Source organism: Ahaetulla prasina, chromosome 1 (genome assembly GCF_028640845.1).
Source record: "Ahaetulla prasina isolate Xishuangbanna chromosome 1, ASM2864084v1, whole genome shotgun sequence".
Taxonomy (NCBI): Eukaryota; Metazoa; Chordata; class Lepidosauria; order Squamata; family Colubridae; genus Ahaetulla; species Ahaetulla prasina.
Genome location: NC_080539.1, coordinates 359732423 through 359760320, shown reverse-complemented (window position 1 = coordinate 359760320; position 27898 = coordinate 359732423). Strand labels below are relative to the sequence as shown.

Sequence of the window (27898 nt, the reverse complement as noted above, 5' to 3'; positions counted from 1 at the left end):
TTTTACGCTTACGACTGTTGCAGCATCCCCATGGTCACATGATTTACATTTGGATGCTTGACAACTGACTCACATTTATGACGATTGCAGTGTCCCGGAGTTATGTGATCCCCCTTTGCGACCTTCCAACCGGCAAAGTCAATGGGGAAAAACCAGATTCGCTTAACAGCCATGTTACTAATTTAAGAACTGCAGTGATTCACTTAACAAATGGGACTAGAAAAGTCGTAAAACGGGACAAAACTCACTTAACAAATTTCTCACTTAACAACATAAATTTTGGGCTCAATTGTGGTCCTAAGTTGAGGGCCACCTGTAATTCACGGTTCCGATATTAGCATTCTAATTATGTTTACTGGGCTGTTCTTTAATTGAAAGGCATGGATGAGGTCACTGAACTCAAGCAGAATTTTCTATGACAGATCAGGGCAAAACTATGTTCCTCCACCTGCTCCAAATTTTTAAATTGCTCGTCAATCAAAGTCACGCTCCTGTACCCAGTCTTCCGGCAGAGCAACCCCTGGGGAAGCTGCTTTCTCAACAGAGCCTTGTAAACCTGACAAAACAACATCATTCGGTTTCACATCAATGGCACTTTCAACCTTATAGGAAAGTTCTTAACCAACTGTTAACAGCTGGCTGTGCCAGATGTTCAAATGTGGCCAGTTGAGTAGCCAAGTGTCCCCAGAGAAGAATTTTGAGCCTTACCGCCCCTGCTTCCCTGCAACAAACACACACAATCAGGAGCACAAGTCATCTTCACTACAACCAACAGGTGTCTTAGCAGAGGTGGATGTTACACAGTTGTGTAACAAAGACAAAGAAAACCACATATTCCTGCATCGAGTTGGTTGGTTTTCTCTACACTGATCTGTAAGAACGTTTATTCATCTTGGCCTTAGCCTCTGCAAACATTCCGCCATCGCTTTTTCCAAGCAAAAACTAAGGGAGGGGGCAACATCACAAAAACTGCTTTAGTGATGACAGCATGCTAAGGGAAGGATTTACAAGAGGTGGAAGATGAACGGATAAAAAACAGGTATTTTTTTTTAAGGCAGATGCTTCTTGGAAACCCAAAAGCAGGGGATGAAGTTCTTCCTTGCTACAGCCCCCAAAGCAGACAGAGATTCTCAGTCATCCAGGTCATGGTTGTCCTGGCAACTGGACTTTGTTTTTTTTCTTGAAGATGTTTCACTTCTCATCCAAGAAGCGTCTTCAGCTCAGAGCTGAGGAAGCTTCTTGGATGAGAAGCCAAAGTCTTAAAGAAAGAAACAAAGTCCAGTTGCCTTTTGAAAAAGCACTTTTGGATCCCCAAAGCAGGTAATTTGCCCCTGAATCTACCAGTACCTGGATTCCTCAGGCACTTGAAACAAAAACATACAGAAGTCCAATACATTTGCTATCAGTCCAGAGGGCAGGACCTAGAATCATGAATTTAAGACACAGGGAGGCTAATTCCATTTGAAATCCCTACAGTACAGGCAAGTGAATCAACTACCCTTGAGCTAAGCTAAGCTAAGTTTACTTTCCAGAGATTTAGTTATTGGTTTTTACACATTGCACAGAAGAAGAAAAATAGGTGGAACTTCAACTGCACCACTGTGGTTGCTACCTTGATTTATTTTTGACCACATCAGGTGGACACCCCTGAATTCAAGGACAGGCATTTCTGTAGTGAACAGCCATTCACAGATTAAAGTGTTAAGGCTCCCCACATTGGTGGGTTGTTAAATTGGTGGCCTGATCCTGTACCATTGGGTCTTACGTTTCTTCTGTGAAAAACATGGGAGGGAGAAAGTCAAAGACCTCTTGATCAGGGGTGTCAAACTGGCAGCCCGTCAGCCAGATGTGTCACACGCAGGCCATGCCCACCCCAGCTTCACAAATGTCACATGAACGGCATAGTGACGTGGCGAGTTTGACACCCGTGCTCTTGACCATTACTAGCTGTCTGCTAGTAATTTTCATGCTTTGCTTACTTTGAAAATGATTTGGAAGAAGAATTTCCCTTCCAAAGAAGGGAGTCAAAAGAGGGAGTCAACCTATTCTCCAAAGCACCTGAAGGTAGAACAAGAAGCAATGGATGGAAACTAATCAAGGAGAGAAGCAACTTAGAACTAAGGAGAAATTTCCTGACAGTGAGAACAATTAATAAGTGCAACGACTTGCCTGCAGAAGTTGTGAATGCTCCAATACTGGAAATTTTTAAGAAAATGTTGGATAACCATTTGTCTGAAACGGTGTAGGGTTTCCTGCAGGGGGTTGGACTAGAAGACCTCCAAGGTCCCTTCCAACTCTGTTGTTGTTGTTGTTGTTGTTATTATTATTATTATTTTGGGAGTTACTGAAAGGGTGGATCTCTTGCTGTTCTTTAATGCAGCCACACTGTTTTCATGCTCACATGGCATCAACCTGAAAAAAGTTGGGCCGCTTTCACAAACAGCCAAAAAATGACGCGCTCTTGCAAGGGCCAGAATACTTCCCGATTATTTTGCAAAAAGTGCACAATCCAAGTAATGATCATCATCTTGGACTTTATTCACTCTCATCTGACAAGGCAAAGTCATTTTCCTAGACCTTCTCAAATAGGAATGGAATTTACAAGGAAAATGTACAAAAATTGGATATACTGTAAAACAATTCCCAGCTGAATGGATGTCAATGATTTTTTTTTGCCCTTTGTAATGATTCTAGGGGTTTTAAGTAACACAGGACTAACACTAACTTAGCAGAGACATTGCCTCAAAATGCCTCATGCTCACACGATGGCGTGCCTTTTCAAAAATGCTATCAGCAAATATGATCTAAACAGGAAATGCTGATTTATCCCTTTGGAATCGCTGGCTCATTAAAGTGTTTTAGCTGATGAGTTTTAGTTAATAATTTGGTTGGGGTTATTTTAAGTAACTGAAAGAATCTTAACTTCTGATAAGAATCTTCATCTATGCAGATAATCATTACACAAACATTCCTCTTTTGCCTAGAAATCATTACAGTATTACTCTCCAGAGGAGTCAGCAAGTTCCCGAAAAACTCCAAACTGTGAATTCAAGAAGACAGGCCAAACAGAGGCAAGGACAAAACACTACCAGAACTCTGTCATTAAAACTGAATGGATGTAATCAAATTCAACTTTAAGGCTGTTAAAGTTTTATGTTAAAAAAGAAAAAAAATCAAGAAGGATCACTTCTTGGAATCCGGCTTAAATAGTTATTGGACTTTTTTTTTTTTTTTGAAGAAATGAGCGATTAAAAAGTAATGCTATTATGACTGAAGCATTTGAAAATATGTCTTTTACCTGAACTGCGATCCAGCTGGCATTGACAGAATACTCCCCAAATGGACCGAACCCTGAAATCATAGAAAAATATTTCTTTTTACCACGATGGCATTTTGTTTCTAGGCACTAACGAGCAGTCTAAATTGGCCGTTTTATAGATCACGTACATCAAAATACAGCAAGTAATTATCATAGGTCATTGTACATTCTTTCTCTCACCAGGATTGTTTCTCTCTTCCTACTTCCAAACTACACTTTAAAGGGGGTTAATAAAAAGAAAATGTACCTAATGAACTTTCTCTAAGAATAGAATTTTTATTGGCCAAGTGTGATTGGACACACAAGGAATTTGTCTTGGTGCATATGCTCTCAGTATACATAAAAGAAAAGATACCTTCATCAAGGTACAACATTTACAACACAATTGATGGTCAATATATCAATATAAATCATAAGAATTGCCAGCAACAAGTTATAGTCATACAGTCATAAGTGGAAAGAGATTGGTGATGGGAACTATGAGACGATTAATAGTAGTGCAGATTCAGTAAATAGTTTGACAGTGTTGATGGAATTATTTGTTTAGCAGAGTGATGGCCTTCGGGAAAAAACTGTTCTTGTGTCTAGTTGTTCTGGTGTGCAGTGCTCTATAGCATCATTTTGTGGGTAGGAGTTGAAACAGTTTATGTCCAGGATGCGAGGTGTCTGTAAATATTTTCACGGCCCTCTTCTTGATTGTGTCACCACCATGAAATTCTCACTGTTTTGAGTTCACGTACTATACTAGTGCAAGGGATTGTTAATTTGCTTTTGGCTTGCGTTGTATGAACTCGGTCACTAAATTCATAAACACAACTGAATTTTATTATAATTAAGCAAATCCCAGCTTACTATGATAGGTGAATAGGTGGGACATGCGCAGGGTTCCTTGACTCATGAGTTTCTCTAAAAACACCCATTTTAAAAGTCTGGGGGGAAAAATAGATCGTTTCTCCATTATTCTGGTCGAAATGTGATTGAAAGCAAGTTACCGTAGTTAGAACCAGCGACAGAGATTTGCCAAGAATGTGACGGAATTCAGATTATACAGGTGCACATGCAGAGTGGCTTATTTATTAGCCCAATTAATTTCACAGGCAGATGTCTTTTCCTGGTTAATCAATTTACCCAGAAGACCAGACTTACATGACCTGTGCTATCCTTAAACCTACTTACCCACACCCAACCCTGATCTTGCGCAAGTGGGCATGCTTGGAGTACTTAAAAAATAATGGATACTTTGTTCAATGAAACTTAAGGAAAGAGGCATAGGTCTAACTTTCTTGGGAATTTCTACAAATAAGGAAATATATAAGCATCCATGCCGGACACTTTCCAAGAAGGAAAGATCTTTACATAACTCAAGGGGAACAAAGTGATTTTTCTTTAATTGAATCATGGAGATCTGCTAACCAGACAGTATATAGAGATTTGGTCCAAACAGATCAATAATAGTTTGCAGGGCCTTTTGATGCTCTCTGAACTTGTTTTCTGGCAAACATTTCATTACCCAATCTAGGTAACTTCATCAGTTTTCCTTTCAACCCTGGATTAAAATATTCTCCTTTATTAGATTAATAGTTTGCTGTGATCTCACACAGTTCCTTATACATCAGGGTTCAGAGTTACCTGATATGGATTGAAAAATATTTTTGAATGTTTATTACATTTTCCCCCAAAGATCCAAATTAGTTTTTTTCTCCTTCCACAACTAAAAGAGTCCATTATCTTTTTTTAAAAAATGTTGTGGTTCTTTAAAGTCAAATATAGTTTTATATTGCACTTCTTTATATTGTACGTCTTCAGGAGGAAGAGCAATATAACATTAAAATGAATGTATTGTCCTCAGCATAAATTATGCATAACATAAGCATAAATATATCTTGATATCGTATTGGATCAGTTATCCATTCTGCACACTCTTATGAATGCTACTCAGAAGTAAATACACTAATGTCCATGGGATTTTATTCCAAAGTATTGCACATATATCATAAGTGAATTCTCTTCCTCACATTCGTTGCCTTCCCATCTTTCTTGCTTTGATCTCCCCATTGTCCTTCTGTCTTGGACAGCGAGATGGGTGGGATATAAATTTAATTAATATAAATAAAATTAGATCAAACACACTCCTAGCCCAAGAGAGTGGCAGCATTTACAAGAGGTCAGTCCATTTCCCCTTCAAAGCTTTTCAAACTATGTAAAACTGAGGTAAAGAGTGACAAGGTTTCCGTTGCACTAAGCCATAATTCAGTTTGTTATCATAGTTTGTAAGACAGCGCTTGTGTTTTACTTAATTCAGTAAAAAATGGCTAGTAAACACTGCATATAAACCCAGTTTATATCTCTAGGGTGCTCTTCTGTATTAACTATTTCTAACTTTCCAAAGAATTTGTTGCTCAGCAGTTTGTCAAAGAAAACAATATCTTTCCTTAAATCTATTTGGTGTGAAGTCTTCCATATCAAGTTTTACACACTAAGCACTTTCTCCGGGACAAGCAGATTTCCAAAAGAATATATACAGTATCTGAACTCAAAGCAAGAATGGCATGCTTTGGCTTTTTAATGAATAACTTTGTTAACTGGCAAGCCATAACTGGAATTTGTAGATGTTCTACCTCGAGTAAAGGTAAAAATGTTTGAGGCATGTGAGATGTCACTTTTTGTCAACGACGTGATCCTCGACTTACAACCATTCATTTAGTCACTGTTCAAACTTGTGACATCATTGAAAAAAAAGACTTTAGGACCACTTTTCAAACTTACGACTGCTGCAGTATCCCCATGGTCATGTGATCAAAATTCTGGTGCTTGGCAACTGGCATGTATTTATGACAGTTGCATTGACCCAAGGTCATGTGATCACCGTTTGACATCTTCCCAGACAGCTTCTGACAAGCAGAGTCTATTGAGGGGTGGGGAAGAGTCAGATTTACTTAACAACTGCAGTGATTCACTGATTAACTGTGGCAAAAGGTTGTAAAATGGGACACAACTCACTGAACAACTGTCTTGCTCAGCAACAGAAATGTTGGTAGCAATTGTGGTTATAAATTGAGGATTATGTGTATTATGCTTGAATGGCTGCCCCATTACTCCTAGAGCACCAGATGGAAGAACCAAGGAAAAAAAGAAGCTACTAGAAAATAATGCACAGGCATTCAAAAAAACCTACTGTAAATATTTTTAAAAAAAACTTTTCCTAACTTTACCACACAAGACTCTTGATTATCTACAGCAGCATTTTTATCCATCATAGCTAAACAGAGTTTCTAAGTCAGGTATTCAAGTAAGACACAAAGCCCTATTTCCAAATAGTTATTTGTATCATTACAAACTATTACAGGTAAACCCAAAAAAATCAGTAAGTTCTTCATGTCCCAATGATATATGGAAACTAGCATGTATAATTCCAGAAGCAATTGATCTGGGTTGTATCAATTTTAGAGCAAAAAGATACCGAATGATTAAAAACAAGATTTCTAACATTAGATTTTAAGACAAAAGCAAGACACGTTTAGAGAAAAGAGGGTTACACATACTATACTGCAATGTGGTTTGAATCATTTTGCTGTCGTTGTGTGAACTCAGCCGCTACGTTTTGTAAAGCACTATTTATGGCTCAACATGTGGTGTAAATTAAACCTATTGTGGTTCATTGATTATACCATGGTTAAACTAATTCCATTTAGTGCAACATGTGAACTCAATCAGACTTATCATTTGACCCAGTCACATCCGTCAATATATGCCAATCCCTCAAAGACATTCTCCAAAAGGCAGTATTTTGCCAGCATGCCCCACTATATATCGTTCTCTATATTCTTTGTTGTCAGGAAGAAAAATAAGATTTTTCACAAAGGTTTCTGCGCCTGATTGTACTCACCAGAGAAAACCAATTAATGACAAACTAGGTACATCTATTGTGATACCAAAGTTTTTAATTCTCTAAAAAGGTGTGTTCCAAGAATCTTTCCTCTTTTTGAAAATATAAAGTTGTAAAGGTTAGCTGTAATTCCCGGGAACTGGACATTCTACAGGTGCCGGCTACATAGCCAAGGCACCAAGAAATGAAGAGAAGCTCCGCCTTGCTCCCCTCACCCCCAGGCAGAAGGCTCCTTTGTGCTCCCTTCTTTCTTGCTTAACCAAGGCTGTTGCTATCAGATAAGAATTCAATAGAGTATTTTGGAATCCCTTTGGGCACCCTCTCACTAGAAGCCGCCAAGGCTAATTAGCAGGAAACCAGCTGCTCCCAGCTGCCAGATTTTTATGGGATTAGCTTGATCCTGAAAGGAGCTACACAGACACGCACATGTTATTCAGGGCACTTGGCATGAGCTGGTGCATCAGAGCATGCCAACGACATAGGTACCAGTCAGACTATTTGAAGATTTTTATCTTGACAAGGACGCAACGGGTCTGAAAGAAACTGCTTTGTATTCTATATTCCACAGGTGTGTAGCTACTTCACGCCACGGAGCATGAACCGCAGCTCACCAAAAAGCTCCCATTTCAGCCTCTGCAAGGGGACATCAATGCCTGGCACCCCTGCCAAGAGTTCACTGGACTCCTTCAGCTCCAATTAAGGCTGTATCAGTAAATCCCAAGGGCGCCTCCCTACTGCCACAACTCCAGCCACTGATGGGGCAAGGCAGGTGGAGCTGCGTCGTCAGTTCCCCCAGTTAAAAGACTGTTCTTATGTTAGCCTCACCATTAACAGCAACCCCCTTTTGTGCCCCGCAAGCCTTTCAGAGATGGGCCTCTCCTTCCCCGCAACTTCATGTCGCCCCTCCTCTCCAGCCCAACTTGCTGTTTCAAATAACCACTGCAGGGCTCTGTGCGAGCTTCATGCAGTTACTCTTCCTTTGAAAGCAATCCTACTGTTACCAGGGTGTGGTTTGGGGGCTACACTGATTTAGGAGCTCAGGACCCAGAGGGAATCACAGGGGGGGGGGGCGGAAGAAGGGGGGAAATGTGACTTCAAGACCTCTTGAATGACTTCAGATTTACCAGCTGCCATCAGACTTGTCTTTTGGGAACAGAAGGAAGGTATCCAACAACAGAGAAGGATATAAGGGGAAGGGGGGAAAAAGCTGTCACACAAATCCAATATGCAGATCCCACAGACCTATGTCCACACAGAGAAAACCATACTTCACATTTCATGGGATTTTTTTCCCCAGGAGAACAATAAGATATTTCCCCCCCTTAAAACAGGGAAAATTAAAAAAAAAACAATATCTACCATATTACCAACAAGTAGCACAACCTTGAACTGGTGGCAACAACACACTTTCTTTATCAGAATAACCCCTAACCTTCTTCTAAACAAGTCACCCCAGAGGTTGTGCAGTGAGAACTAGCACCAAAATATCCTCACGCATTTTATGTGTATCTTACACAGAGAGGGATCCCTTCTACTCCTCCTTCTCTCCTCTCCCTTCACCAACCACTGCTAAGGAGCCTCCTTGCTCATCCGCCCCCAAAACATTTCATTTCCAATAAACTCAAGTTTTTGCAGAAAACAGATGAGGAATTATGAATAAGGAAAGTATAAACAAACATGACAAAAAGCTTCCCACTAGTTGGCAACAGCCTCTGGGGGCATTATTATTACAAGAGGCGAGTTAGCAAGGCTAAGGAAAATAAAGAGAGAATAAAAGATTTACGGGAGAGACAGGCACTGAAAGAGGAACACGGGGAGCAAGTCATGGGTTGGATACATTCGCAGATAAATCAAACAGGACCGTTTTTAAGGAGGATCGCATTACTCGATCCAGTTAATCCAGAATATCAATACTCCGGAGAACGCAACATTCAGAAGGGAAGGGGGGAAAGACATACTTCAAGTGGAAAACACCAGACTCAAGAGTTTAATATAAAAAAAAAAGGACGATACACTCTGTCATATGCTTAAAAGAGAAAGTTTATTGAGGGATAATGAAGGAGGAACAAATTACTTGATGGGGCGTATTTTACATTATACATCTCCCCTAATCAGCAAAAGGAATGTCAGGTTTTAATGTTCATGCTGGGACCAAAAGAAAAGAGGAACTATTTTGGGGGGTTACTTAATGCGGGGGGGAAGACGAAGCTCAACCCTCAAGCCTTCCACTTCCCTCCCCCTTTGGAATGGTCCCACTCCTCACAGCCCCCCCCCCTTCCTGTTGTCCTCTCCCCCCGCCCTTACCAGTCACCACTACGGGCCGCCGGGTCTTCTCCATGGCTTTGCTTCCTTCGCTCCCTTCTGCCCGACCAACTTGAGGCGACTGACTGAAGGAGTGAGCAGCAAACCCGCCCCACTCAGGGCCTAGGCCCCGCCCATTGGAGGAGATCGCGTGACCACACCCAGGCCCCACCCACTCGCGGCAGAAAGAGGCGGAGGCACAGCGCAGGGAAGGAAAAACCATAGAGGAAGAATGTTTGCAAGGCTAGAGCGGCACACCATACTTATACCCTTGCTTTTTAATAGTGTGGTCACCAAGCCCGTTCTTTCCCGATCTCCTTCAGTACAGAAGGACAGAAGAGGTTCTGCTCCATCAGCACATCGTCCATGCTAAACTGCACTGGTTAATAGCCATGACTTCCATACCAAAGTCCCCTGGGAGTTGTAGTTCTCTCCCATTAATCCTTTAGTCTAATACCGTTTTTATTTCTATAAGGGTATTGTTGCTGTTATTATATGCTGCACATAAAGCAATACATACAAAATAATTGTATGGGAATGCCTTACCCAGGGACTATCGGATCTAGGTTTCAAAAATCCAGACGAATAGCATATTGTTCTTGGTTGTCTTTTTACAGGCTAGGCTGTATATATATTCTTACCAGTCCAATTATTCATTATTGTTGCCCTTAGAGTGGCAGCACTTCTCTAAAGCTTTGGATAAATATTTTCTAAGCCCCACCAAGCTTTATAAGGTAGACCTTTTGCACACAATGTATGTGCTGTATTACTCAGCTAACCTAGGAAAAATCAAACTTGTCACAGTTGTCTGTACTTTAATCTTAGTTACAGTGCTTGTAATAAGCAGCTGAGTCATCTAAAATATGTAATGAAACCCAGCCAATATCATAGCAAGAACAAAGGTTGCATTCCTGTTACTATTGGTGTATGGTCTGAAAAAGATTTTGAAGCAATTACCAGATACCATTGAACTGCTTGACTACTTTTTCCAGGAAAAACTGCCGGATGTTTAATATGTATACAGTATGTGCCCTTTTCCTCTGACAAAGATCTTCTCAGTGTTTGCGCTAAGTGTAAAATGTGTTTATTTCCAAACTTTAATTTAGGAGCTAAAGACAGTAAGGTATATTTAACAGCCCCTCTTATTTTTCTCCAGAACATCAAACCTGCCTAATAGATTATGCAGAGATAAATCAATGGGGCCCTTTCACCCAGGGAAAGTGCACTAGAATCCAGCTCTTACACTGCAAGATATGGAATATTTATCATACTGTATTCCTTGTTCTTCTCATGAAACATTAACTTGCTGTACTAGAGATAGTACAACTTTTTGCAAATATGTCTTAAATCAGGGTTGTAAAGATCGACAATTTTCTAAACAGAGCTACAGAAATTGTTTTCTTTGTTAAAGTACCTGTTAATGTTTTCACCCACCCATTATGAAATAATTTCCCACTAAACAATGAGATTCACCTCACGCAAAACAATAAGCCATATTTATGGTTGGCTTTTAGTTTTTTGAAAAGTTGACTGAGATGGAATATAATTGGACACTGGTCTTACATAGAAAAAAGTGCTTTTAAATTTACACTAAAACACTTTTCAGCTGAACGGGTGATGTTTATGTGTGTATCTTTGAGTCAGTCTTGACTCCTGTTGATTTCTGGGACTAGCCTTGGCAATATATTTGGACATGGTTTACCATTGGTTTCTTTCCTGAGAGTGACTGGTCCCAAGCCCACAAATAGCTTTCTGTTAAAGTGAATCTGCAGCAGTGTTGTTATACTTTGGCAACTTTAAGATGTGTGGACTTCAATTCCCATGCTGACTGAGAAATTCTGGAAGTTGAAGTCCACACATCTTAAAGCTACCAAGGTTGAAAACAACATTGTCTGGTGTTCCTTTGTGCTTGTGCTTTACCATTTTACACCAAAGTGGCTCTTGGTTGAATGGTATTATTGGGAAAAAATATCCTAACAGATAATGCAGTTGAGAGGAGAATCAGTTACCAAGACAAAGAGTGTTTCACTGAAGTATCTTCACTGAATTTTTTTCAAGCAGCAGCTGGACAGCCATCTGTCAAGGATTCCTTCTTTGGATTCCTGCAGTGAACTAAAAGCTAGCTTCAGTGACCCTTTTCATTTCTATGAATAATCCAAAGTTGACTGACTTTTGCAACTGTCTAAATATATATAAATCTAGGAAATACATTTCTCTTACCTTTTTTGCAGTCTGACATTCTTCTTTTTATGGCATTGGACTGAATAGATAATCCAACTGTCTTTAAACAGGGGATTTGATGCATTCGTAGAGAATAATATCATAAAGAGCATTGATATTATATGCACCATATTAAGAGATAAAGTACAATTCTCAAGGTTATAGAATTCTTTATTAGCCAAGTGTGATTGGACACACAAGGAATTTGTCTTTGGTGTATATGCTCTCAGTGTACATAAAATTTATGTACATACATTTAGGCCAAAAAAACAAAATGCCTTGCCCAATAGTAGTAACTGTGAGAGGGATCTTGGAGTCCTAGTGGACAACCATTTAGATATGAGCCAGTAGTGTGCAGCAGCTGCCAAAAAAGCCAACACAGTTCTGGGCTGCATAAACAGAGGGATAGAATCAAGATCACGTGAAGTGTTAATACCACTTTATAATGCCTTGGTAAGGCCACACTTGGAATATTGCATTCAGTTTTGGTCGCCACGATGTAAAAAAGATGTTGAGACTCTAGAAAGAGTGCAGAGAAGAGCAACAAAGATGATTAAGGGACTGGAGGCTAAAACATATGAAGAACGGTTGCAAGAACTCGGTCTGCCTAGTTTAATGAAAAGAAGGACTAGTGGAGACATGATAGCAGTGTTCCAATATCTCAGGGGTTGCCACAAAGAAGAGGGAGTCAAACTATTCTCCAAAGCACCTGAGGGTAGAACTAGAAGCAATGGGTGGAAACTAATCAAGGAGAGATGCAACTTAGAACTAAGGAGAAATTTCCTGACAGTTAGAACAATTAATCAGTGGAACGACTTGCCTGCAGAAGTTGTAAATGCTCCAACACTGGAAATTTTTAAGAAAATGTTGGATAACCATTTGTCTGAAATAGTGTAGGGTTTCCTGCCTGGGCAGGGGGTTGGACTAGAAGACCTCCAAGGTCCCTTCCAACTCTGTTATTATTATTATTAGAATAAAATACATTCATAGAAAATAAAAAGATACAACACTTAGTGATAGTCAAGGTTACTAATAAGCTATCAAATTGTACTAGGAAACAAGTAAAAACACTATAAATTGAAAGATACAAGCAACATGGTTATAGTAATAAGTGGGAAGAGAGAGATACTAGTAAGGAAGAAAAGAATAATATTAATACAGCCTTAGTAAATTATTTGACAGTGTTGTGGGAATTGGTTGTTAAGCAGAGTGATGGCATTCGGAAAAAACTGTCCTTGTGTCTAGTTGTTCTGGTGTGCAGAGCAACTATATCGTCGTTTTGAGGGTAGGAGTTGAAACAGTTTACATCCAGGATGTGAAGGGTCTGTAAATATTTTCACAGCCCCTTTTTTGACTCGTGCAGTATACAGATCCTCAATGGAAGGCAGGTTGGTAGACATTGTTTTTTCTGCAGTTCTAATTATCCGTTGAAATCTGTTTGTTTTGTTTGGTTGCAGAGCCAAACCAGACAGTTATGGAGGTGCAGATGACAGACTTAATAATTCCTCTGTAGAATTGAATCAGCGGCTCTTTGGGCAGTTTGAGCTTTCTGAGTTAGCACAGAAAGAACATTCTTTGTTATGCTTTTTTGATGACGTTTTTGATGTTAGGTGTCCATTTTGAGATATATTATATATATATCAGTGGTGAAATCCAATTTTTTTGCTACCAGTTCTGTGAGCGTGGGTTGGTGGGCGTGGTGTGGCTTGGTGGGTATGGCAGGGGAAGGATACTGCAAAATCTCCATTCCCACTCCACTCTGGGGCCAGCCAGAGGTGGTATTTGCTGGTTGTCCGAAGTGCTCAAAATGTCCACTACCGGTTCTCTGAACTGCTCAAAATTTCTGCTACCAGTTCTCCAGAACCCGTCAGAACCTGTTGCTAAATTATTGCTATATTTATTATGCTAGACTACGTTGAATGACATCATAGCAAATCTTCAACTATTTGTCATGGAAAAGGGGTTGCAAAATTCAGCAGCATTCCCCTGTACGATTCTTACAAAGTAATGTTATAAATCCTATAATGTATAGACTTACATCAAAATATTTTGCATGCACATTATTATTTAAATACTACTGCAGAAAGTATAGTTTTATTTAAAGTTAAACAAACTTTCTCCTTGAATACAGGCAAAAGAAAACAGAGACACTCTCTCTCTCTCTCTCTCTCTCTCTCTCTCTCTCTCTCTCTCTCTATCTATATATATATATATATCTATATCTATATATATATCTATATCTCTATATATATCTATATCTATATCTATATCTATATCTATATCTATATCTATATATATATATATATATTTATATATATATATATATATATATACACACACACACACACATATGTATGTATGTATATATATACATACACTCACACACACAGATTGCAACGTGTCTAGGATAAGCCCTGGCGCGCAAGCGCAGATCGTTCCTCCGTCAGAGGAAAGCAGACGATCCTAGTTACGGCTTGCGTTGCATTGTGGGTATTATCCTCCCTCCTTCCCTCGAGGCATTGCGCTACAGTAGTGATAAAATACTGTAAATCTCCTTCAGGATTGAATTTCAAGAGCCTGGACGGAAGCTTCTCATTGGACGTCCGGCACTATATGCTGATTGGCTATAGAACTAAGTCTTGGCTTAAGGCGGGCGGAAGTCCGGCAGGCGGAAGTGGAAGTTGACGTTCCTGGGGCATCGCGGATAGAAGGATGGTGAGACTTGCGAATGGGGAAAAAAGGGAGCTACGGGAGGAAAAAAAAAATATTTCTGTTTCAGAATAAGGCTTAAGAATACGAATTAACCTAAACGAGCCTCGCTGTTACCTAAGGATAATTGGGACTTACTTATCCCAGCACCATTTACTTGTAAGGATAATTTTGTCCTGCCCTTAAGGAGGCTTGCTCTCCAGGCGTGAATTTTTAGGATCGCCCCTTTGTAGAATGTGGCTATGCTGTTTCTTACTTCGTGAGTAAGACTCACTGTGTAGTAATATGGGTTGTGTAATTGGAGCCTGTGTTAGGATTGTAGGACTAAAGCAGGGTAAGGAATTGGTGGAGGGGGGGCAGCTTGTTTCGTGAGAGAGTAGTTTTTGCATGAACCAGGAAAATGAAATGTTATTAAGCTGTAGATATTTCTCTCAAGTTTTAATTTGGCCTAGAGCTGTTTGTTTTTATAGTGCTGCTTTTTATAGGTATAAACAGCCTTCACTGGAAAAAATATATATTAGAGATATGTTTAAATAGAATAGAATAGAATAGAATAGAATAGAATAGAATAGAATGTTTATTGGCTAAGTGTGGTTGGACAGACAAGGAATTTGTCTTGGCGCGTATGCTTTTAGTGTACATAAAAGAAAAGATACCTTCATCAAGATACAACACTTAATGATAGTCATAGGGTACAAATTTAACACTTAATGATACAACATTTAATGATAGTCATAGGCTACAAATAAGCAATCAGGAAACAATCAATTACAGTATAAATCGTAAGGATACAAGCAACAAAGTTACAGTCATAAGTGGAAGGGGATGGGTGATGGGAACGATGAGAAGATTAATAGTAGTGCAGATTTAATAAATAGTTTGACAATGTTGAGGGACTTATTTGTTTAGCAGCGTTCGGGAAAAAGCATCTCAAATTAGTATTACCATACGTTTTGTTTTAGTTTATTGTCATTGCACCTCGTACAATGAAATTAAATGCCATCTTCAGTGTACATTATAACTATAAAAATAAAATGCAAACACACATCCTTCAGCTTATTAGACTTTAGAGAACCTGCTAATATTATTCTTGATTATTTTACATTACAATAAGAGGATGGTTTTTGATCCAGATGAATTTTTATGTTAGGAACTTGAAATCAGGAGAGGATGAAACATGCCGTTTCTTCTTGTGTTAAGAACAGGAGGAGTTCTTGTGTGAGGCAATCTCCTGACAAGAGGGACAGAAAATATTGTTTAAAAACTACAAGATGACATTGCTCTGGGAACTTATTTATACACTGGGTATGTTTATTTATACACTGGGTATGAGTCGGCAACGACTAGCACGTATATGCGAGGGGAACCTTTATCTTTACCTTTATGTTTCTCAAGCTGTTGAACTTTCTCTATTGCAGCTTCCACTATCCTTGCTGAAAACGGCACAGAACCACCCAATGGTAAGTTAGACTTGGTTATTAGGATCAAAGTGTCTTTTATTTGTAAAGAAAACTTTTTGGAAGTTCCAAAGTACAAGTGTCCTTCAACTTATGACCACAACTGAGTCCAAAATTTGTGTTGCTGAGACATTTGATAAGTGAGTTTTACCCCATTTTACAACCTCTCTTGCCACTTGTTAAGTGAATCACTGCAGTCATTAAGTTAGTAACACGATTGTTGAATAAATCTGGCATCCCCATTGACTTTGCTTGTCAGAAAGTCGTAAAACAGAATCACATGACCCCGGGACACTGCCACCGTCATAAATATGAGTCAGTTGCCAAGTGTCTGAATTTTAATCACATAACCATGGGGATGTTGCAATGGTCATAAATGTGAAAAACAGTCATAAGTCACATTTTTCAGTTCCATTGTAACTTTGAATGGTCACTAAATGAACTTTTGTAAGTTGAGGAATACCTGTATTTGCTGTAGCTCCTGATACTTTTTATGACTTCTATCTTTTATATATCTTACGCTAGGATTAGAGAACAACCTGCAAATATCTAATGCTTAGCAAAGCTATTGTTTCAATTAGTGTCTAAATGGAAATTTGCTAACAGTGCTTTGATTTTTTCAAAGGAATAAATTAGTAGAATTTTAGAAAATAGTATTTCTTTGGCCAATTTATTGTACATTATGCTTCCATATCTATTGGCCTGTAAAGATTTTCAATAATATAAATATGTAAAGCAATGCATTTATATAAAATACTTTTTAAATGTAAGCACTCTGCATTCTTTTTAAATCATTCTTTATATGCTATATTACAAATATTTTCCTAGGTAATCTAAATTATAAAGATATGTAACATGTAGAAGACCAATAATACAATCTCATCTTTTTAAAGATGAGAACAAAGGTTCCAAAATTATAAAAAACAGAGAAGCAATCTGAAAATGTTAAAATGAAAATACTCTTAACGATATAATATACATTGTAGTGTTAATTTCTTGAATATCAAACTTGCTCATTTAGTGGCCCATAGGTGGAAATTTTTGATGTCATAAAAAGTGCTTAACAGCATGATTGATAGCATGTAGTATGCTAATTTAAGTGTGGTATGTTTATTATAACATACACTTTTCCATTCCCAGAAATTTTGAATGGCTTGCAATGTTAATGCCACTGGTGATGCTGGTTTTGAACTATAAAATTTTTCATGGGTCGGCATTTGTGTACTTAGAGATTTTCCTGTTCCAGTCTGAACTAATCTGATCTATTAGATCCATTCGGAGAAAAACATACATAAAGCAGGAGATATTGCTCCTCAGTGGCAGTACCAGTTTTCTGAAAAAGTCTCCCTGCAGAGATCAGGTTGCTGCCATCCTGGAGTGCATATAGGAAGTTATCGAAAAGAGATCCATTTTCAAGAACATTTTAACCTGTCAGCCCCATTTTTTTCTTTTTGTTTTGTTGCTTCATTATTTCAATTGACAGGAAGTTTGTTTTCATAACTATGGATACTTTAAATTTGCTTTCTTTTGTGTAAGTTCCTGTGTGTTGGACTGGTAGCAGAATATAATTATAACGTTTTGTTTTTAATCTTAATTATAATGAAGTCTGTCTGATGCACAGATGTTCAAGTGGAGCACGATCTTGCTCATCTCCTAATGCCTTTTTTGAAGACTCAGATGGTTTAATGATGTCAGAAAATAGAGGAAAGACGAGATGGTCTGGATATCTGAGAGGTTGTCCCAAAGGAGGAAAGCCATCATTGAGCAAGCTCAAGCCCAGATCCCCTCAAGATGGCATTCCTTCAGTGCTGAATTCCCCCCATTGAGTCCCCTATCCAATGGCTAGATTGGAGGTATGCAAGTCTTTAAAGGTGACCACTTGCACCTTGAATTGCAACTGAATCTTGCAGCCAGTGCAGTTCCTGCCAGGGACAGCCAAATAAAACCCCTATATTGGTCCTCACTGCTACTTTTATTTACAGATAGAAAGGGCTGTTAGCTATTAAACATACATAATTGCTGATGTGGTACAAAAGCATGCACACACATCAGCTAAATTTAGCAGTGTAGTCCCAAATGCACATAGTTATATTTTTTGCATGTGTTATGGAAGCATCTCTCAAATTCACCAAACCCAGCTGACATTATCGTAATTGTGCATTAATTTACTGTGATGCTTAAAAGTTTGTGAACCTTTTTGAATTTCTGATATGTAGCTTTGGATTATTTTCCTCAATAAATAAATGGACAAGTGTCATGTTTTGGACTCATTTAATTGGGTTCTCTTTAGTTTTAGGAAATATGGAGAACATGTTATGTTTTGGGTATATTTATGCAAATATTAAGGGACACGGTGGCTCAGAGGCTAGGACGTTGAGCTTGTCGATCGAAAGGTCGGCAGCTCAGCGGTTCGAATCCCTAGTGCTGCCGTGTAATGGGGTGAGCTCCCATTACTTGTCCCAGCTTCTGCCAATCTAGCAGTTTCGAAAGCACCTAAAAATGCAAGTAGAAAAAATAGGGACCACCTTGGTGGGAAGGTAACAGCGTTCTGTGCGCATTCGGCGTTTAGTCATGCCGGCCACATGACCAGGGAGACATCTTCGGACAGCGCTGGCTCTTCGGCTTTGAAACGGAGATGAGCACCGCCCCCTAGAGTTGGCAACGACTAGCACATATGTGCGAGGGGAACCTTTACCTTTACCTTTATGCAAATATTGGAAATTCCAAAGAATTCACAAACTTTTAACAATTACTAAATGAGATGCATAGTCCTATGTATACATGTCCCAGTTTTTCCAGCTGCAGAATCTAGTCCCTCATATTCACTGGGCCCTATGCTATTTTGTGCCAGTACTCCAAGTTCCAGATGTTCTCATCCTCTCTGAAGCAATGACAAGAACTAGGCTGAAAAAAATGCTATTTAAAAATCCAGTTGCAGTATGTGAATCAGTCAGAACACTTAAAATTATAGTATACAAGGCCTAAATGTCTCCTGAAAAAGTTTCTTGGATGAGAAGTGAAACATCTTCAAGGAAAAACAAAATCCAGTTGCCTTTTTGGAAAAAATGCACCCTTGGTACACATGGCCTATTTTGTTTTCAGGACTGAAACATTCAGAAAAGTTCTTCTGAAGTCACCTCTAATTAAATGCTCCTATGAAACTGAATTCACTGGGTGGAAAAAATGCATTTGTCAAGAGAAAAAATAATTGGAATCCTCCCCAGTTATGGGTGGGGAAGTTGGCAGACGTTTTCAAATACAGTCTGAAATAGTGCACCAAAGGTTTTTTGTTAACAGTATTTGTTAAACTTATTATGTAAGTTGTGTGTGTGTTAAATATTGATGATGATGATGATATTCAGTCAGTCCTGTCCGTCTTTTGGCGATTCTATGGGCCAAGTCTCTCTACATCTTCCAGTCTTGGCTACTTCTTTGAGTTGTTCTGTGCTCTGGCTGGTGTCAGCTTTGATGGTGTCCAGCCACGGTGTTCTTTGGCAGCCTGGTTTCCTTTTGCCGCCAACTCTTCCAAGCTGAATTGTTTTCTCCTGCATGGCATGACCAAAATAAGTGAGATTTTGCAGTTTTATGATTTTGCCTTCTAGTGATAATGTCTGATGCTATGCGCTCCAGTACTTGCTTGTTAAATATTACTATCTAATAACTGTGGTGCCTTCCTCTGAAAGGCAACAGCTTATTAGATATGTTTGTATGTATAGTGGAAATAGCAATGGGTGAGGAAGGACACAGCTTTTTGTTTTAGGAGAATGAACTATTTCTTAATGGAATTACATTACTGTACTCTCTGTGATCTTGTTATATTGCCCGTTTTGCCTTTTCAGCTGGTGGAACTCAAAAATGGTGAAACGTACAACGGTCACTTGGTTAGCTGTGATAACTGGATGAACATCAATCTTCGAGAAGTTATCTGTACATCAAGGGTAAGGACAACTTCTATGCTTTTCTGTTATGGATGACGACTGCTAATTTTTAGAAAGGAGGAGGACAGAAATGAAATCAGAAGAATGACCGTGTAGAAAACAATTATATAGGCTTTAGGACTTTGCTTGAACTTTGACCTTTGCTGCAGTTAAGAGAATCACCAGGGTCATTAAATGAATCACGTGGTTGTAAGCAACCCTGACTTTCTCCCATCAATTTTGCTTGTTCAGAAAGTCACAAATGCAATCATGTCACCAGGGCAGTAGTAAGTGCGAGGACCAGTTTGTATGTCCAATTTTTTTCAGTGCCATGTTAACTTTGGACATTAAGCAAATAAGGCATTAGTCGAGTACTACCTATAACTCAGTCTTAGTTATCCTAGCTATGTTTCTGGATATTTTATATTTGTACCAATAAAGGATAATATTTGTAGCTCAGGGTTAAAATGAGGGGTCCTTGGTGCTCTCTGAGCTTGCTTGTTTTCTTGCAGACGTTTCATTACCCGAACTAGGTAACATCATCAGTGCTAGTAGCTGTTTGCTGCAAGTTTATATTTTTTATTTATTTTATTTATTTATTTTATTTGAATTTATATCCCGCCCTTCTCCGAAGACTCAGGGCGGCTTACACAGTGTTAAGCAATAGTCTTCATCCATTTGTATATTATATACAAAGTCAACTTTTATTGCCCCCAACAATCTGGGTCCTCATTTTACCTACCTTATAAAGGGTGGAAGGCTGAGTCAACCTTGGGCCTGGTGGGACTCGAGCCTGCAGTAATTGCAAGCAGCTGTGTTAATAACAGTCTGCTGAGCCACCAGAGGCCCCTATATTCTGTGTGGGTGGTCTTAGAGATTCTTTGGTTAGGCTGTAAACAGCCACACAGACAGGATATAAACTCACAGCAAATGACACTCCTTACTAGCACTGATGATGTTACCTGGTTTGGGTAATGAACGTCTGCAAGAAAACAAGCAAGCTCAGAGAGCATCAAGGACCCCTTATTTTATATTTGCTAGTTGCCCACTAGGTGGTGCTGTCAGCCTGACTTCTTCCAGATACCAAATTCACTGGGCCTTGATAGCCTTTTGGGAAATAAAAACATTTTGCTTTTTGACAGAAAGAAATTTGTGATAGAAAAAACAATATTTGGTTCAGAAAGACAAAACAAAATATTAATGGGTCACAAACAACGGGAAGGCAGTGAGAATTCTCCCTGTCAAACTCATTTTTAATATGACAAAAACAACTTTTGACTTACATCTGACATAAGGAACATTATTATTTTTGGAAGATTCAAAAAAAATATTTGGTGTATCTTTCCATGATACTGATTCTTAATCAGACCATTGTTTTGTAAAATGCTAAGGAATAAATAAATATAATTCAACATTCAAAATCCAGGCTACTGAGAGTAACAATAGTCTGATGCTGCATCCATCTTTCTTATGTATTTTCCTGGAAAGGATGGAGACAAATTCTGGAGGATGCCTGAATGTTACATCCGTGGCAGCACCATCAAATACCTGCGTATTCCTGATGAGATCATTGATATGGTGAAAGAAGAGGTGGTCTCCAAAGGCAGGGGCCGTGGTGGGATGCAGCAACAGAAGCAGCAGAAAGGTCGTGGCATTGGTGGCCCTGGGCGAGGTAAGTCCTCTTTTTAATCTTTGAAAGAAGTTTGGAAGCTGATTTCCGTGGTCATTAAAATCTCAGCACTTGGAGGAGTGGGGTGGAAAACTTCCTGACTGATCCCATTCAAACTTTGCATTAAGCCATAATCTGTTGCTTTTTTTGTTTGAAGCCATAGCATGGTTTATTTAGGAAATCCTGGCTAAATTAATCCTAACTAAGCAAAGCTATGAGTCTTACCCATTCACCTCTGTTTCAGGAGCTTAGCTCTATAGCAGGAATGGTAAAGCAGGAATGGTAAAGCAAATTCTGTAGCTATTCAGGCTCTGGCCAATGTAAGGGATTGGATTACTATCCCCTTGCTTCAGTTCTTGTAGCAAAGTGTAGGATACAGCCTTCCAGTAAACATAGCTGATGTCACATCTGGAATATATTACATTTCAGCTCTTTAGTATTTAGGGCAGTTGTCAGTAGAGATGGAGGGTTCTGTTACTCCTCCTCAGAAGATCTCCATAAATACTAAAGTCATCTAACAGTGAACTCCATAAATTAAGATGCTGTGTGAAGTTCCTTTTCATCTGCCATACTTGCCAGAAGTTTATCAGATCCTCATAATTTGAAGAGGAAAACCTCTCTACTCCTTCTCCTGAATCATCTGTATCTATTTGTGTCTCAGCTTGGCCATATTTCCTCTGAAGGAGGAGACTGAGAGGGCAAAGCAATTGTTCTTCCAGTTGTCATTTTTTTCCTCTATACACTGCAAGTTTCAAGACAGAGTATATCCCTGCCTTTTTGTTAGCTACATATAATTGGCATAAGAATTGTTTAAAACAGGGGTCACCTACTTTTCGGACCTCTGGGACCACTAAATTCATAATTTTAAATCCCACGGACCACTAATATGATCTTTATTTATTTATTTATTTTTATTTTATTAAATTTCTATACCGCCCTTCTCCCGAAGGACTCAGGGCGGTGTACAGCCAAAATAAAACACAGAATATATACAATTAAATATATACAATATATACAATTAAAAGAATTTAAAAAGAACTATTACTGTGCGGCCGATTATTAAAACATTTAAAAATTTAAAATATTATTAAAACCCCAATTTAAAACAACTATTTATGCCAGTCCTGCTTGAATGAATAAATATGTTTTCTTTCTTCCTAATGACTGGCTCTGTGGGCGTGGCTAGGTGGTCATGTGACTAGATAGGGGTGGCCAACTCGATGTCTCTCACTTCGAGGGGCACCTCGCCAGCTTCTACTCACCCCTTGCCTCCCAGCCACTTCTTGCCTGCCTACCCAGGCTCCTTAGGACCCCAACAGGAAGCAGTTGGTCGACCTAAGCAACCACCAAGAGAAAGAGTTGGCAAAACAATTCAGTTCAAATTGGATCTGACCAAGAAGGAGACTCAGCAGAAGCACCTCACTGAGGACTACGAGGATAGGTTTTCCAAGCAGAGGGAAGACCTGCGGGAGTGCAAGGCCAGGTACCAGCAGCACTTCCCTCCAGCCTTAGCCCAAAGCCCTGCACAAGGAAACTGAAGCAGACCCCAAGTCGGAATTTCTGCCCCCCCTCCGACCCACACAAAAAGACCCCAAAGGGGGAGACTCTCTGCAGCAACACAAACGTTCATTGCATGTATCCGTCCCAGGTGCTGTGGTTTGAGGACTCCTGATTTAGTGCAATATAAAAAATGCAAATAATTTTTCTATGGACCACCAACATTCTCTCGCAAGCCACCAGTGGTCCACGGACCACCAGTTGGTGACCGCTGGTTTAAAAGATAAATCATTAGTATCCTTGCAGTTTAACTCAAAAAGTCTTCTCTGGAGGCATTTGGAAGATCACACGTTGCTTTCCTAGGACATTACAAGAGCAGTAACTCTCAATGGCACTGAGAATTTGGCTCAAGATCTCAAAACTCTCATCAATCAGTTAATCAGTGGAATAGCTTACTTCCAGAACCTGTGGAGACTGGGCAGCCATTTTTCCAGAACGGTATAGGGCAGGGGCGTCAAACTCAATTTCATTGAGGGCCGCATCGGGGAGCCAGGTGGGCTGTGGCCAGGGTGGGCGTGTTGGGAGCACCTGTGGCAGCCTGAGCGCTCTGCCAGCGAAAACTGGCTCCTGAGCTCCGTTCTCAGCTGCAGTGGCCTCCTGCAACCCTCTGCCAATAAAAACGGAGCTCGTGAGGGCCACTTGTGGCCATCCCGAGCTCCATTTTTGCTGACAGGGGCACCACGGGCTGGTCCTTTGCTGTTTCCAGGGTGGTCCCGCGGACCAGATTTAAGTACCCCGTAGGCCGGATCTGGCCCCTGGGCCTTGAGTTTGACACCCCTGGTATAGGGTGTCCTGCTTGAGCATTTTTTCTCTTAATACCAAAAGTTGGAGGGCAAGTAGAAGGTGGCAGTGAGTTTCTTTAGCCTGGATGCATGTTTCTGGCACCTGTTGGCAACAAGTTTACTGGATGATTTGGTTCAGCAAGATTCCTCCTACATTATGGAGCATGCTAAGTGGTGGCCTAGAAACCATGAGGTGGTGGGTTCTAGTTCTGCCTCGGGCATGAGAGCTGGCTGGATGACTTTGGGCCAGTCACTCTCTTTCAACCCATCCCACCTTACAGGGTTGTTGTGGGGAAACTAGGAGAAGGGAGGCATATTTATGTCCGCTGCCTTGAGTTACTCATAAAGTAAATTAAAGTCGAGATAAAAATGTAATAAATTTAAGTGGCTTATTCAGCAACCAATTGTTAAACACAGCACCTGAACCCTGACACAGTGTTGATTAATACTCATAAAGTCATAAAAACCTGGCAGAGATTAATCTCGGAGGGCTCTGGTTGATATGTAGTTGCTCAGCATGGTGTGTGGTGTGGGTGGCATTGTCTCCAAGTCAGATCAGATTAATAGAGTTGGAACGGACCTACTAGGTCATCTAGTCCAACCCCCTGCTCAAGCAGGAGACCCTGTACCATTTCTGACAAATGGCAGTCCAGTCTTTTCTTGAAAGTCTCAAGTGATGAAGCTCCCACAACTTCCGAAGACAAGCTGTTCCATTGGTTGATTGTTCTCACTGTCAGAAAATTTCTCCTTTATTTCTAGGTTGAATCTTTCCTTGATCAGTTTCCATCCATTATTCCTTGTCTGGCCTTTGGGTGCCTTCAAAAATAGCTTGACCCCCTTCTCTCTGTGGCAGGCCCTCAAGGCTGGCTTAAATTTTATTGGTTTTAAATTTCTATTATTAATTTTAAGGGGTTTTTTAATTTTATATATTTTAAAGTTTTTAGGCCAAATTTTATAATAAGTTTTTTAATTTGTATTTTAATTGTATATTGTACTGTTTTTGTTTTTACCTTGGCTGTACACCGCCCTGAGTCCTTCGGAAGAAGGGCGGTATAAAAATTGAATAAATAATAATAATAATAATAATTGAAACACTGCTATCATGTCTCCCCTGATCCTTCTCTTCACTAGACTAGCTATGCCCAGTTCCTGTAACCGATCTTCCTGTGTTTTATTCTCCAGTCCCCTAACCATCCTGGTTGCTCTCCCTCCCTCCCTCCCTGAGATAATGCTTCCCTTTCTGTTTACAGGAGTGTTTGGAGGTCGTGGTCGAGGAGGAATCCCAGGGAGTGGTCGGGGACAGCAAGAAAAGAAGCCAGGGAGACAGGCAGCAAAGCAGTGAGAAGCTGAACTGTGGCCAGGGAGTGCTTTGCGCCCAGATGCTATGTCATTGGGACATACTGGTTACCTGTCTCCCCTTAACAAAACAAAGTTGTACTTTTTTAAAAATGTGAATAACTGTGATATTAGGCATCTTATGAGGGTTTACAGGTGTTTTACCACGCAAACATGTGTTTCAGCTTCTGTTTGGGTGGGCACCCATGGAGAGCAGTGCTCAGTTGACTCCCCTCCTCTTGGAATTTACTATGGTAAAACGACTAGCTTAGCCAAGTTCACGTTTTTGAAATTGGAGAGAGAATGTGCAGTTTTTGTGTGAGCAGTTTCATTCTAATTGATAAACCATGAAATGCATTTAAGCAAGCAAAATAATTGATTGTGTTGTGCAGAAAATTTGCAATCGTGGGTTCTTGGTAGCCAAAGTTCCCAGCATTTAGCAGCTGGGAAGTGAATGTTGGTTTTTCCTCCTAGCTGGGGAGAAGAATTAAAGCAATGAAACAGCTTACCTCGCGATCTTTTTATTGCGCAGCGAGATTGTTTTTTAAACGATTGGACTACTTTGAAGAGGGAATTATGTCTCTTAACAACTTCACCTTTCAAAAGTTTACTTTTTCACCCAGTTTGAGAAATAATACCTTCAGTGACTTATAGAGATTATTTTCAGTGCTAAATTTCTGTTTTAAACAACTGAAATGTGGCCTCCCTCGCCCACATGGAGCAGGTTTTCTGTAGCCCAAAAAAGAGAACGTCCGTAACCCATGACGAGCCTTAAAGTAAGGCAAGATTTAGAAAAAGCTGTCCTTCAAAGGCCTGGCTCCATCCGTTCTGACTAACTGCTAGTGATCCACACACAGGAAGTGAAATTTCACAAGTTCCACACACACACAATATGCTTCGAAGTGTCCTAAATGGAATTAGGTGCCTCAGCTGAAGAGGGGGGGTAAAAATGGGATTTCAGATGAGAGTTTCAAAAATACCATTTTAGAAGCAGCACTTAAGACAACCCATTAGTCAATACTGATAATTTTTTTTTTTTAAAAAAGCAGCTACGATATTTTGGGTAAAAACATTTTTACACGTTTTTGGCCTGTCTGTTACAGGTGGAATAAAGTTTTATCTGTTACTCTGTGTGTATGTTTTAGAAAAGGGGGTGGGAATGTTAATGAAGGGCCCTGTAAAAATGTTCTCCAGGTAATCATACTCAAGAATAGGCAACCTCCCTTTTGTCTGGCCTGTGCTGGATTTCTTCTCTTGCATGCAGCATCTTTTTTCTCTTGAACGGATCTTGTTTTGCTTTCTACCTTTGAAAACTCCCAGTAGGAAAATGGAGGTGCACCTTTTCTTGCAGATGGAAAAGACAGCATTCATGTCATTTGGGAGTCTTACTTGCTATGAAAGTTATTACAGGTAATCCTCAAGTTCTGGCCGGTCACTTAGCGATCATTTGAAGTTACGACAGACCTTACCCCTACCCCAAAGGTTTTTATGACCCAGATTTGAAGTTCCAATGGCTGCTTCCCACCCCCACCCGACGAGTCACTTGACTGCATTTTGGGCACTCGGCAACTAGCCTGCATTTATGGCCGTTTGCAGCATCTTCAAGCTCATATGACCACGATTGATTTTTATTTATTTTTTTGCCAGAAACCAATATTTACCTCTGGTTTCTGGCCAAAAAAACCCAACGCCCATTGCAGAAAATGGGTTTGCTTAATGACTGCTGCAAAAAACATTAAAACATGGGTTGGTCAGGTGAGTGTCTCTACTTACAACCGTCATGACTTACAAGGAACATTCCATTCCATTACGGTTATAAGTTGGAGACTTAACTTACCTATATATGATTTTTAGGGTGGGGTGTGTATGTGGCAGGACAAATGCAAATACTGATTCCAGAAAACTTCATTCTTTCCTAGCCGGAATCTGGTGTTACCACCTCTCCTTGTGCCATATCCATCATCAGATGTTGGCGAACCTATTTTTATCAACAGCCGCACAGAAAAGTGCTGCTGAGTTTTGCCCAAACCAGTCCCTTAGATTTTGAAGCCATGATGTTCTTCTGCCTGGACCTCGTTTGCCTTCAATCTTTCCTTGGAGGATTAAATGAAGTATGGTGTATTTTTTCTGGGCATCGCATCACTTGTCCAAAATATTCTAACTTTCGGTTTTTTATGGTTTTGATGATTTCCCTTGGCTTTCCCAGGCGGCTTATCACCTCGTCTTTCTGATACATAACTTATACGTAACAGCCGCCTGTAAATCCACATTTCAAATTCACATTACCACCTCTTGCTGCTCTCTTAATCTGGAATGCATTGTTTCTGTGCGCGAGGCAATGGGGTTGCAGGCACAATACGGTCTCTCTCCTGTAAGAAAACAGCACCGCTTGGTATGACCCTCCAGGAAAACCAGCTTCTCTGTTGCTCTTTCTGGTGAACAGACAGTTGCCCTTTGTTTCGGGGGGGCAGGGCGGGAGGGCAGGTGCCTCCCCCCAAGAGCACTTTCTTCAGACTGGCTTTTGCAGGCCTGGTGCTGGCTCAGCTGCGTGGTGACTCACTCACTCCTCCCCAGGTCTGCGTCTAGAATAGCTGCACAAGAGGAAGAGCTGTACAAATACTTTGAAGCCTGCGTTAAGTAACTAAAAATAATCATGTCTCAATCCTTCCCTCCCTCCTCTTATTTTTTATTAATGTTGTTCTTCCTTTCCTGATGCATTGTGGTTAGCCGCCACGGCCTAAAAAGC

At 40.0% G+C, this 27898-nt stretch overlaps 2 protein-coding genes across 6 annotated transcripts in view; one reads left to right on the top strand and one right to left on the bottom strand.

Moving 5' to 3' along the window:
- PGPEP1 (pyroglutamyl-peptidase I) overlaps positions 1 to 9622 on the bottom strand; it is a 40094-nt gene extending 30472 nt beyond the window's left edge. The window contains exons 1-2 of one of the 2 annotated variants that reach the window (XM_058163270.1): positions 9510 to 9622; positions 3299 to 3351 (exon numbers count right to left, since the gene is read on the bottom strand). In XM_058163270.1, the coding sequence (XP_058019253.1) occupies positions 3299 to 3321 (23 nt within the window). In that variant the 5' untranslated portion in view covers positions 3322 to 3351; positions 9510 to 9622. The remainder of the gene's footprint in view (positions 1 to 3298; positions 3352 to 9509) is intronic. The other variant, XM_058163271.1, reaches the window with a different exon arrangement.
- A 4607-nt stretch (positions 9623 to 14229) lies between these two features.
- Positions 14230 to 26278, top strand: LSM4 (LSM4 homolog, U6 small nuclear RNA and mRNA degradation associated). 4 transcript variants are annotated; one of them, XM_058163269.1, is made up of 6 exons: positions 14469 to 14594; positions 15636 to 15740; positions 15854 to 15895; positions 19732 to 19830; positions 21298 to 21481; positions 25068 to 26278. In XM_058163269.1, exons 3-6 carry the CDS (start codon positions 15893 to 15895, stop codon positions 25157 to 25159), a joined length of 378 nt encoding a protein of 125 aa, XP_058019252.1. In that variant the 5' UTR covers positions 14469 to 14594; positions 15636 to 15740; positions 15854 to 15892; the 3' UTR covers positions 25160 to 26278. The 4 variants fall into 4 exon arrangements, with proteins under 4 accessions (XP_058019249.1, XP_058019251.1, XP_058019252.1 ...); XM_058163266.1 differs by lacking the exons at positions 14469 to 14594; positions 15636 to 15740 and adding an exon at positions 14230 to 14441; XM_058163268.1 differs by lacking the exon at positions 15636 to 15740 and having other exon boundaries at positions 14463 to 14594.
- The last annotated feature ends 1620 nt before the right edge of the window (positions 26279 to 27898 follow it).